The following is a 13113-nucleotide window of genomic DNA, read 5'->3' as shown; positions in this document are numbered from 1 at the left end:
AATTTGGCGTGATTTGAATCTTTACATTACAGTGCCCAGTAGAACAAGGGTCTGCCTCTAGCTACAGCCTCTGGCCCCTGCCATAACATGAGCAGTGCATGTTAATTATAAAGATAACCATGTTGCTAATTAGAGGAACACTGAGAAGGTGTACCTGCTTGCCTGGAGCTGTTGTTGTGGCAGTGTCACAGGCTGTGTGCTAATGTGACTGCATGTTTGGAAAGTTATGTTTGCAATTAAGATTTTCGTTGCCTGTGTCACTGTTTGCACCCATGGTGCGCATCATTATAGGCTGCCTACAGACTTTTTATGTACTTTATTTAATGTTCTGTCTCACATGTAAAGACTTGTAACAAAGACCAGTCCCTGTCAAACACCTCATCAATCTCAGCTGTGTTTTTTGGCCAGAAGAAAGCTGACTGTAGGGCAGAGATGCCTTTGGCAATGGAGGAGGCCGGTCGACTATGCTCAGGCATTGGGATGGGACTGGGGGCCCTGGGGTTTAATCCTTCCAGTGGTAGAAGTTCCCTCCATGATGCTGGCAAATCTCCCTGGCAATGCTGTGAGAGCCCCATTTGCTTTGTATATATGGGAACTGGGAGGATGAATTTACTCATATGTGCTGGGCTTCTCAGCATGAAAATAAATACAGAGTACACACAAAACCAAGTATAAAATTTGTTCATATGCACAGTTCTGTAGGCTCTCTTATTGTTATGTGTATAGACTTCATAGCAAAAAAATAAAAAAATAAAAGGATACATTCACATTTATTTATAACTATATGTAGAGTTCTGTGCTATTTATATAAGTACAGATGTACAGGAATATATACATACACAAAGCTAGGGGGTACATGTATTGTAGGTTTACAGTCAATTCTCCACAATATCTTTAAGTATCCTACGTTAGGTATGTGCCTGTGTGCATTGCAGTATTATGCCAACCCTCTGAATCATCAGTTATTTAAACACAGGAAAAAGGATTCTCGACTGCCCCTTGCCCATGTTCATGGCTGCTCAAGGGACATCAGAACATGATGACAAGGTCTGCTGGTAGAGTGGGAGCCTATTCTTTTGAAGGAAGTGGTAGAAGTGAACAGGGTGTCATGTCAGAGACAGGTTCAGTCACAATCCATCATCTGAACCCACCTCCTGAGTGCCAGATCCAAGGCCATGAAGTCAGACTCTCCAGTTGGCCTCCTGGGAGTTTCACATCCCTCCTTCATCTTGGTGAAGGTGTACTTTGAAGTACTTGGTGGAATGGGACATGTAATATCCAGCTGGCTATGCTCTCACTGGAGAATTCAACCTGACCTTTTGCCAATTAAATCAATTTATTTGATAAATATGCTTTAAAAAAAATAGAATATATACTATAGAACATGTTGAAAGAGAGTAGGAAAAAATATATTGTGTGTATGTATACTATTTATGTGTTCAATGTATTATCGTTATTTAAAATACAAGACATATACACAGAACTCACAGTAACAGCTTTCAAATTTTCTGATTATAGTTAAGTATCTCATTGTTAGAAGAAGTCTACAGATTAGTTTGTGAATGGAGAAAAGGAAAAAAAATATAAAAAGGATGAAGAAGAAGAAAATGAATTGATTTGAACCTGATCTTGGAAGGAACTGGGGTCTACTTCTGACTAGGATAGAAAATTCATAGTAATAAATTATCTCACAGGATTTCCATTGTTTATTTTCTGTTGGGTATAAAACAAGCAGGCTCTTTACTGATGTTTTTATAGTAGTCATTTGGTAACTAATCTTGGGCTAAACAGCTAATCTTCAGATTTAAATCTCTGTTGAGACGATATTTTAAGGCATTGGGGACTGGAAACATTTAGAACTCTGATTAAGTGATTTATTGCTTATTGTCTACTTAATAGAGCCTATGGACTGATATATAAAGACCATTATGGAATTTAAATGAATATGTGCTCCATTTGGGGATCTTAGTAAATTATACAAAAATAGCTAATTAAACCCTACCTCTTCCAATTTAATTTGGATAGCTGCAAAATACTGGAATTGGTTGAACAGTAAATAGGAATTGTATTATGCCTGTTTTAGAGGAAAGCATTGATTCTGTTAGTGTAGAAAAAAATATATACTCATGGGACCTTTTTACAATTAAAATAGGTTATTTATAGCCAAGGAGCTCCCCTGGGCCACTTAAGAAAATGTAGATGTCCTCCTTGGGCTTTAATTACCCAGGAGCTTTACCCTGTGAGATGCTAACTACATTTTTTGTTTCCACTGAAGTCAGTAAGTGTTGGATTACTCACTGCCTTGTAAAACATATCCCATTAAGTAACTTGTTGAGTGCTACTGTTTTGATATTGTCAAATGTAATTTTAACATCCCCATTGCTAATTCTATAGATCACAAGGAACACCTCTCTTTGCAGAGTTTATCTGAATTTTCATAGAATCATAGAATCATCTAGGTTGGAAAAGACCTTCCAGATCATCAAATCCTACCATCAGCCTGACCTACTAGGTCCCGTCACTAAACCAGGTCCCTTAGTGCCACAATTTCTGTTTCCAATGAGCAATCAGAGCAATAGTTTATATGTAAGGTGGGTTTTAACTAACAGCCTAGGTTTCCCTGGGCCCTGTTTGTCTCTGTCTTATCCACAGACCTCTCCTTACTTGTTCTAGGCCATCAAATACAGCCCCTTCCCATTGTGGACAAACAAGTTCAATAATCTCTTCCCTAAAATGATAAATTTTAGATTAAAAATAGTTATCTTTTCCTCTGTACCTGAAGGAAGACATCTTCAGAACCTCTTGTAGCTCAAAGACCTGTATTTCCAAGTTCACATCCTTTTATTCTTATGTACATGTGCTTTGACCTTAAAGTACTTCTCCATCTCCTCATGTTCACCTCCATGGTGTGTTTGTAGAAAACGATCGTATTTAAGCTTTAGCACTGTTTTCTTAGGCAGAAGCAGATAGTGTACTTGGCTCCCCACCGTGGTACAAGCTGTATGTTTCCCAGGTCAGACGTGATAGCCCCAAAACTTGTGTGATCAAGGCTGTGTTTAGTCCTAGATGACCTCTCACTGGGGCTTTCCATAAAGCATTTAAACTTCCCTCTTCTCTCTTTCCTACAGCCTATGCTTATATTCTCTTTATTAAGAGCTGTATCATAGACATAGTTCGCAGTCATCCTATGACTGAATAAGCAGCACAGTCCTTTCCTTTTGCTGTTATTTCCAGCTGATAAGTCTCCATCTTCCATTCAAAATTCCTGTTAATTTTGCCTAATATTATGACCTTGGACTTCATGGTGTTTTATTTTTCTTCTTGTGTCCGTTACCCTCACCCTAAATATCATCCAGCTTGACAAGCATGGTGTTTTGACTCTCCCCTTGACAGATACATACTATTATTTTGCTGTGGTAGTTAAATGGCTTCCAGTCGGGATTTAGACTGAAAAAGATCCAAATCACAGACATGGAAAAAAAAAAAAAAAAAAAAAGTTCCTACAGTGAGGATGAAATGATTTCACTCTATGGAAAGTCTCTTTTTACCTCTACTCTGTAGCTGTTCAGTAGCCAGCCAAATTAATTTCCATGTGCTGTAAAGAAAAATTAGATCTTGGACATTGAGTGAGTTTTAAAATTTATTTTTCACATTTACTTTTCCATGATGTTCTGAAACTTCATTTAAAGCCCTGGCTAAGCCAAGGAAAAGCAGAAATGAGAAACTAAAGCAAACTGGGAAGTTACCTGAGCACTTAAATGTGATTTAATGCAAGGTTTCACTGGACATTCTTGCTATTAGTTCCTACTATTTTCCTGATCACTTCATGTATCACCAGTCACAGTAGAAAAAAAAATAAGCAAAAAATGCCCACCCAGCGAGGCAATGATGTGAGTCATGGTAGCGTTGCAGCCTTGACATAAGAAGACAGAGCTGCTTCATTCTCTAAATCATAGGATCATTAAGGTTGGACAAGACCTCCAGGATTATCTTGCCCAACCATTCCCCTACCACCAATGTCACCACTAACCCATGTCCCCAAGCACCACGTCCAACCTCTCCTTGAACACCCCCAGGGACAGTGACTCCACCACCTCCCTGGGCAACCCGTCCCAGTGCCTGACTGCTCTTTCTGAGCAGAAATGTCTCCTCATTGCCAACCTGAACCTCCCCTGGCACAGCTTGAGGCCATTCCCTCTGGTCCTGTCACTGGTTATCTGTGAGAAGAGGCCGACCCCAGCTCCCCACAGCTTCCTTTCAGGCAGTTGCAGAGAGCAATGAGGTCTCCCCTGAGCCTCCTCTTCCCCAGACCAAACACCCCCAGCTCCCTCAGCCACTCCTCATAGGACTTGTGCTCCAGGCCCCCCACCAGCCCCATAGCCCTGCTCTGGACACGCTCCAGGCCATCGCTGCCCAGCCTCAGTGTTTCTGTCCCACTTATGCAACCGATCGCGAATATCCACGTTTTCCCTGGGGGAGGAAATAAGTAGATAGATAAGTAAATAAATCAAATAAATAAATAAATAAATAAATAAATAAATAAATAAATAAATAAATAAGCCCCTGAGCGTTACAAAACTCGCCGCGCTCATTGCAGAGGGCTGTGCCGTGCTCTTGCAGTCCCCGGCAGCGCCGCAGAGCTCCGGCGGGCAGCGGCCGTCCTCGGGATTTAAATCAGCGCCTGAGGGACGAGTCCGTGCTTCGGGGGCGGGTGTGGGGTGGGGATATGGGGTCGCAGGGGACGGGCACGGAGCTCGGCGAGCCGCGGGCGGCGGAGGCAGAGCCGGGCGGGATGCGCCGAGCCCCGGGGGCGTCTGGCTGGGGTGCGGAGCAGGAGGGAGATCGGCATGAGGAAGACCCGCCTTTCGCCGGGAGCCCGGGCTCCCCGTCGGACCGCAGCGCTGCCAACTTGCCCGATCTTCCCCAAATCGCCTCCCCCGGCCCTGCCCGCGGGCCCCGCAGCGCTCCCGGGGCGCCCCCAAAGCCGGAGCATCGCCCCCAAGCCGGGGGACGGCTCCTGTCGCCATGGGCCACTGCTGCTCCGCCGGCTTTCCCTGCTCCCGGGGCCAGGACGGGACGGTAACCGTGTCCTCTTCTTCCCCTTGAGGGGTCGGTGGGGAGGGGGCGATGCTCGCCCTAAAGGGGGCTGCGGGGTTTGGGGGCAGCGCCTGGCCCCGCGCTCCCAGGGGAGGCTCGAGGGGGATGGCGCAGAGAGGAGGGTTGGGTGAGGATGGGTCCTGCCGGTTGGGTTTTTGTTTTGGGGGGCTTTTCGGCCGGTTTTCATAACCCTGTGGAGCACGAGTGAGGAAAGAAACTTGCCGAGTTTGAGTTTGAAGCCTCTGGTTTACCTCTCTGCTGCTCCTCCTTTCTGGCGTGTCGGAATTCCCATCCAAAATGAAAAGGGGGGGAAAAGTGCATGTTTTCGTATGCCATTTCTTATTTATGAGGCTAAACCAAGCAAATTCCCAGGCATCAAACGGGTCGGGTAGCAAACGTCAGCACGGAGGTAAGGGCATAGCTACAGGTAGCAGGAGAGCAGCCTGTGCGGGAGCACAACGCCAGCACACAGCTTTCAGGTGATTTTTCTGGGCATTTGCCTGGCTTTTAAGTGCCAACAGAAGACGGAGAGAATGAGCATATGCATTTAATTTGCTTAATAGAAAATATTTTGGCAGAAACACATCCCGGTGCAGTATATTTCCTTAGAGTTTGGCTTTTGAAAGTATTCACATACGCAGTCTAATTAAAGGCTGACATTGTCTCCTGCTTACCTAACAACGTGTTTAGCTTGGGATATGCTGTTAACCAGGTTAGGGAAAAGGTATGGCTTAATATAAAACTTGTTAGAGTACAGTCACTGGGGGATATGGAGGTGATCAGCTCTGCCTGTAAGGTTTAACGAAAGTAAATTATGGGGGAAGATTACCCGATACCTTGCATGATTGAAACAGCACCTTTTTTGGAAGGAAGGCAGCAGATCAGAGTGAACATCAGCCTCAATGTAAGCCAGTTATTGCTGCTACAAGTATCATCTGAGATATTTATTGATACAAGAGAATTCCCAATGTATATGCTTTTCTTCCCATTGATAATAGACAGCCTGTCCCCAGGGAACTCTAAATAAAGCACAGCAGTGACTAAGCAACACCTACAGGTCAGTCTTTTTTTTTTTTTTTTTAATATTTTGAAAGTGCTGGATACACAGAAGTCATTCTGAAGGAGCAGTTTTAATAACAAGTGCCAGAGAGCATCTGCATGCAGTTCATTTTCTAGGTGGCACTGTAGGGAAGTAGGAAATGTTTGTGGACATACTGTGCATATATTTGGACCTACAATAAAGCACACTGCAAGTGTGTTAGCAGGGAGGAGAAGTGTGTTGATTTGGAGATGTCATCCCAAGCTACTGTGTAAACTTCCTAGCAGCAGGTCAGCTTCCTACCTGGGTTGGGGCGATCCTCTGATCCTCCCAGCCTAACCTGTGCCATTTGTGAAATAGACCTAGTATTGCTTACCTATTGTTAAAAAGTATGTGGAGGTTTAATTAATTAGCATTTCTAATGAATTAGTATCTCTCGGGCAGTTTTCAGGGGAAACTCAAAGGCAAAGCTCAGCTCTGCTTTCCTATCCCACAGTTATCCCTGGTCCAAAGCAAAACCTCGACCTTGCTGATGTCTCCTTAATATCTCCTGATGTCCTCCTGTCTAGCTGTTGTTGGGGCTCCATGCAACTAAAGGGTTCCTCGCTACTTTCCTTTTAACTCGATTGGGACAGCACCAGCACCTTGCACATCCTCAGGCATCCTTTACAAAATGATCGTCCCAGTTCCCTCAACTATCCCTAAATCCTGCATGTTTTCTTCTGAATTATGCTGCTAAATTATGGCCACTGTCACCTAATTGGACAAATTCCTCCTCCCTGCCTACCTGCCAGTTTTCCTGGAGCAGCTTGGATGCCTCACCAATGGAAGTCCTAGCTCAGTCTGTCCCCAGGGAGTTTTGAATTGAATCAAGAACACACAAGCACCACCTTCAGTGCCTGTTTTATTTGCTGAAATACAGTCCATTGCTTAGTCTTTCACAGGGGAAATATTGGGAGGTCTGTATGCTTTAAAGCTTATGATAGAAAAAAGAGTTGTTACTGAGGGTTTTATTCAACCAAGCATTACTTTAAGCACAGAGCAAACACACCATTCTACCTGTTCTGTTCTATTTTTCTTGCTGGCTGAGGAGCTGGGACATATTCCAGACACAAGACTTAACCGCTGTGTTATAGAGTGAAATATGAGGAATAAGTTTTTCTTCATCTCCATCATGAGCGTGATTTTATTTTATGAAAAGTATTTCAGTGTCAGAGTCATTTCTTGGGATGCAGCCAATGGAAGACCTTTCTCATAGGTCTTCCAAGCAATAATTAAATCCATCATTCATTAAAAGTACCCCAAAAATAAAAGCAGCATTTTGCTTTGTGCAAAAATCAGTCTTTCACATTTTTAGGGAAAAAAATCCTGAGTCAGATCACGTCAATATTTTCTTGCCTGCCATTTAACTGCTGCAGTGAAAAAATTAATATTTGCACAAACTTCTGAGAGTGTCTGTGGCCTTTTCAGCCATTGGAAACAGCTGTGTCATTAGAGTGGTAGCTGAGACTTTTTAAACCTAAGTTGGATTTGGCCCTCAGTCGCTCTGAGAGGCTCGGCTCCTACTTTGGAGCTCTGTAGAGATGCCGAGCCTGTTAGGCACAAAGCTTGTGGAAGGGCAGAAAGGGTCCTGCCTGCTCTGCCTTCTCTTTCAAATACTCTCTTGGGGGAGATATTAGTGAAGATTGATTAATTGAATGGGATAGCCCATTAATTTCATTTCTCGCACATTTGTTTTGTCAGACTTTACCTTGCGTGCTCGTGAATTTCCTAATTGATTTGATGTTTTGACAGCAGACCCCTGTGAATCTCTGCATTGGACCTGATAGCTTTTCCTTTTCACATCAGATCCCATTTTGCTCTACTGTAACATTTGGTTTCCTAAGCACTGGCATTCCCAGTTCCCTGGCTGTACTGGGGCACTGTGCAGAGTCCCACTGATGATAACAAGGAGAGGCTTTTTCATTTCCTATTAATGTTGCATTGACACTGGTCCCAGGAACATGTGCGGTCCAAACTGATCACTTTGCAGTGACAAAGCAAGTTACAGTACCAGAAAATGTCAAGGATTTGTAAGTGTACATCCAGGAAACCATGAGGCTGATACAAAGATTAGCCAAAACTACACCTTGCCTCTCGAGATAGCACCAGGGACAGCCCAAGCACCTGTCCCAGTGGGGTGCTGTCCATGCCTGAGGATGAGTTATGGGACAGCATCTTAAAGCTGGCACCATGGTGACTCTCCACTCTCTGGAGAGCATCCTCAAGGGTAGGACAAACCTTATCTAAGATCATATAAAAAAGTAGTCTGTAATATTTCTTATGCGGAAGCAAAATTTTAACAACTTTTTTAACTAGGATGTGTTTTTTGTTGTTGTTGGTTTGTTTTTGTTTGTTTGTTTGTTTGTTTTGAGCTTACTTTTTGTTTTCTCCATGTAAATACAATAATAGCAATCCCATTGAGTTCTGCTCATCTGTAGGTGCTGGCAATGATTTATTCGGGGCTCCCTTGCCCTAAACTGTTTTAAATTCTGGGAGCTGGTAACCTGAGTGGATGCTTCCCATCTGCGAGTCCTGTATGCAGTACATCCCCGTGCACATGCCTTCAAGGGCACCCGTCCTGGCAGTCTGTCAAGAACACTTCCTAAAATGACTTCAGTGAGCTAACCAGACCGCATGGGCAGATGCAGTGATATTCTCCAAAAGGGGAAACATTATCTCTGCAAGACTGCTGTTTTAGGAGTCTGTGCGAGGGGCTACGATTTTTAACATACCAGGCTATTTTTAGCTGGATCTTTTTATTTCTTTGTGGCTTTTTTTTTTTTACTACAGGAATAAATAAATAAATAATAAAAACCACTGCATTTTATTCTGAGCCTAATGCAGTCTGGAGAATCTGCAGTCCTGGCACACGATGCCCTGTGCATTAGTCAGCAGTATATGGAGCTGCTTGGAGAAGCCCAGCGCTGCTCGTCTGGCTTCTTCTCATACCTGAGTAAGAAAGACATCCACGTAGCCAGGTGCTCCTCGGGCACCCAGGACTCTCTGGTCAGCTCTGCTGATTGTTTGGTTTACAGCAAAATTTTCTGGAGAGTTGAGGTCCTTGGAACTGGCAGAAATCATCCCAAAAAAGGACACTGTGTAAGGGATTACCTTGAATTCCAGATTACAATTTCCTGGTATTACCAAAACCAAAGCAGTTCTGTGTTTCTTTTAACAGCATTAAAGTTAAATGCAGGAAAAATAAAGAGAAACATTAGGCTCTTAAAACTTTTTTTCTCACTTTCATTAGATTATTATTGGTCTTGTTTGCTTATTACTGAAAGATTTACTTCCTAGGAGTCGATTTAATTCCATTTGCTACTACACTGCCTTGTCTCTTGAATGTGATTTTTCTGTGGTGCCCTTTAAAGATTCTCAGTCTTTTCTAACCTGGGACATGTTTATAGCAGCCTGATCTAGTTTTCCTAATTGCCAGGGACATGGCCAGCAGGATGGTTTCCTTTGTCTTCTTCCTAACAGGAGTCAGGATACTTTCTGACTTCAAGTGCCTTTACTCTTGGATCAGTAAGCTGGGATTTACTGCATTAAACTAAACTCCTATAGATTTTCCTGAAGCTTTTCTTTGTCAGTTTGCACAGAACTCATGAGATATCTACTGCCAAAGTCCTTGCATGTTGGTAATAAAACATTAGTATTGTTAATGTAATTATGTTTTATTTTTCTTTTGTCCAGCTCATGTTTTAATTTGTTAAGTATTCAGATCTCTTTTGAGACAGGTCAAGGAAAGGAACTCCCGTCCTTTCCAGACAATAAAATACCAGAAGTAAATGTGGAAATAGGCATGAGCATCAGGCCATTAGTGGTGTCCATATGTGTAGGGCATGCCCAGCATGTCTTGAATGGTGTAAGCACCGTAATCTGCTCTGCAAATTCAACTGCATGAGCATATTTCTGTGTTATTGTATTGCTATGGTAAATACAGTCACAAGTAGATGGAAGATCTAACAGAGCTACTAATACCATCTTGTACACACAGTCCAACCATGAATGGTTCACAGACTGAATGAATGCAAATGTCTTTTTAGACACGTAGCAGTAATTAGTGTATTCTGTGCTGTCATGTGCACATCGGCTCGTGTATTCATCCAGAACAAAGGTATTTGTGGCTAATGAGTGGCGGCTCCTAAGCTTGATTTAAAAAATGGATGAGTTCATTATAATCCTCCCTACCCGCCCCGCCACCTCAGAAGAAATGTGAGGAATCGATCTAATCTGCTTTGCTGAATGAACATGTGAAAGTGCTTACCTGGGGTATACCTGGGAACTATATATATTTTTCTCTCTTTTCTTCCTTAAACAGAAAGAAAATGCCCTTGTGAAAATAAACAATTTAGGAGTGGAGATTGCAAAGATCAGGGATGAAGTTGGTAAGTAGCACAAGCCAAGTAACAATAAAAGCATAAGTAACAATAAAAGTGAGAAAACACAGTGTGATGAGAAGGGGGAGCTTGGGACCGCTGCGCACTGTGACTGGGGATGCACCGCTTGTGTTCATGTGTTTCGTAGTCCAGTTACAAACCAAAGGACAGCAAGCTCAAAATTTGAGTATTAAAATCTCTGAAGCCTCTGGCGTGTTGAAAGACAGCAAATGCAATGTGTCACATTCAGTGTGTGTATTCCCTGTGTCTCCACATGTGCCACATTTCTGTTTGGTTTCTGATCAAGGCAGGAGAGACAGAGATAGGGTAAAGACATCACAACTCTTGGAAGAGGAGGTGAGCTATTGTGCTGGGTTCAGCCAAAAAAAAAAATGAGTTGTTTTTGGCTGAAATCTCCCAAGAACAGGTAAGATGTTGGGGTCATCTACCCCACGGCAAATGGAGAGGAGGCAGGACACCTGGAGGGAGGATGGGCAGGGCAGGGGACACCTCAAGTACAAGGTGCGACCACCACTGGATCTCTGAGCAGGACCTCTCAGGTTTCCTTGCCTGTGAGACCCAGGCGCTGGGTCAGGCACTGAGCAGGGATTGTGTCGTGTGGCAGGAGGCTGGCTTGACTAGCACAGAGCAGTTCAGGCCAGCCCCATGCAGGGGGGACATGGCTGTAGATCCTTCCTGGCAGGCAGGGCTATGCTTTGCCTTTGCTTTGCCCATCACAAGCCACCACAGAAGAGGCACAGCCCTTTTCTGATGCTCCACAGCTTATGCTGTGGAGGTATGTATGGGCTTCCTCACTGGTCCTGTGGGGATGTGTGCTGGAGAGGAGCCGTCTGTGTCCGCCTCCTCCTGAACAAACCACCACTCCAGGAGACAGTGAGATGTTGAGCAGAGGTGAGCGGGATGGCTGGTGAGCCATCAGAGGTAGTCATCTCCGCACAACCCTGAGACACAAGATGCACAGATAGAAGGAATCATGGAATTCATAGAATCAGAGGATAGTTTGGGTTGGAAGGGACCATAAAGCCCACCCAGCTCCAACCCCCTGCCATGGGCAGGGACACCTCCCACCACACCAAGTTGCCCAAAGGCCCATCTAGCCTGGCCTTGAGCACCTCCAGGGATGGGGCACCCACAGCTTCTCTGGGCAGCCTGTGCCAGGGCCTCACCAGCCTCAGAGTAAAGAATTTCCTCCTAATATCTAACCTAAACTTACCCCCTTTTAGTTTAAAACCATTCCTCTTTGTCCCACCACTCCACTCCCTGACGAAGAGTCCCTCCCCAGCTTTCTTGCAGCCCCCTTTAGGTACTGGAAGGCTGCTGTAAGGTCTCCCCAAAGCCTTCTTTTCTCCAGGCTGAACAACCCCAACACCCTCAGCCTGTCTTTGTACCATGGAATGGGGGAGTACATGTTTTAGGCAAGCAGAAACCTTGCACAGATTCAGTCCAGGGGAGGTTTGAGGCAGCATTGTGGTATCATAGTTTTACCTTTTCTTCTATTTTTCAGAATACTTGTTTAAAAGTTCTCAGGTCTTTTTTGGGTAGTTTTAATTGGTTATTTTCACTGCAATGAAGTTGTGGTTCTGACTTGTCTCAGTCACTTTGATAAGCAGTCTCTCGTTCATTTAAAGTTAATCAGCCCAGATGAACAGCAAGGGCGTTGGTTAGAAATTCCGGATTTCTCATGTGTATGTTCACCATGTAAGATTCACAGATGTAAATGTCTGGATGAATCAGTAAAATTAGGCTTGACTAGACAGGGTTGGCACTGGTGGTTGGTCCAATGTTTAGTTGTTTAGACAATAGCTCTAATTAAGAAATATTATTTAAGGGCTGAATGTGCCTTGTCTTGAAAGCACATAGTGTCTCATGGCTTCAACAGAAACTGATCGCAGGGTTCCGGTGCACAAAGCAATGAAACCATGAGATATAATCCACTGTTCAGAAAAATCAGAGTGCATTTTTAAAGAAATTTTGTTTGGTAGATAAAATCACTGCTTAAGTAATAATAGTGATGGAGCTTGTGTATGAGGATCCATCTCACCTGACTTCAGATAGGGCAAAGTTGGATGTGTGCTGTAAGTTGGTCCTCAAGGTTCCCCATAAAGTTAATGAAGAGAGAAGAACTGAGAGTGATCCATCTCTGTCAGGTTAATGTCCAGGAGTGTCTCTCTAATCACAATTATTCACCTAATTTCAAACATTTGCATATGAGCTAAGTGTCAAAGCCCATTTTAGGCGTCAGACGCTGAGGTCACATATGGGTGACCAGTGCTGTTTGAGACACCCCAAGGAATCTCAGACATCCACATGTGTAAAACACAGCCTATAGAGACCTGTACCCTTCTGGACCCAGGCAAGGTATTTAGGTTCAGATAACACCATCCACCTTTACCTCTAACACAGCTGTAAAGTAACACACCTCATCTGAAACCAGCACGCAGTGAAATAAGAAAGTGCTCCTCCCTTCTCAGCCCAGGGAGGAATGTGTGCGTCTACGGCTATATAAACACTGAGCTCAGTGTTTATATAGCCGTG

General features: G+C 43.8%; 1 protein-coding gene across 1 annotated transcript in view; it reads left to right on the top strand.

Moving 5' to 3' along the window:
- The window catches only part of MTUS2 (microtubule associated scaffold protein 2), a 292552-nt gene that overhangs the window by 242663 nt on the left and 36776 nt on the right, over window positions 1-13113 (top strand). The window contains exon 9 of the mRNA XM_032208295.1: window positions 10500-10566. Within this exon, the coding sequence (XP_032064186.1) occupies window positions 10500-10566 (67 nt within the window). The remainder of the gene's footprint in view (window positions 1-10499; window positions 10567-13113) is intronic.

This window comes from Aythya fuligula, chromosome 1, assembly GCF_009819795.1.
Source record: "Aythya fuligula isolate bAytFul2 chromosome 1, bAytFul2.pri, whole genome shotgun sequence".
In the NCBI taxonomy this organism is placed as follows: Eukaryota; Metazoa; Chordata; class Aves; order Anseriformes; family Anatidae; genus Aythya; species Aythya fuligula.
This window is presented reverse-complemented; position numbering and strand designations above follow the sequence as displayed.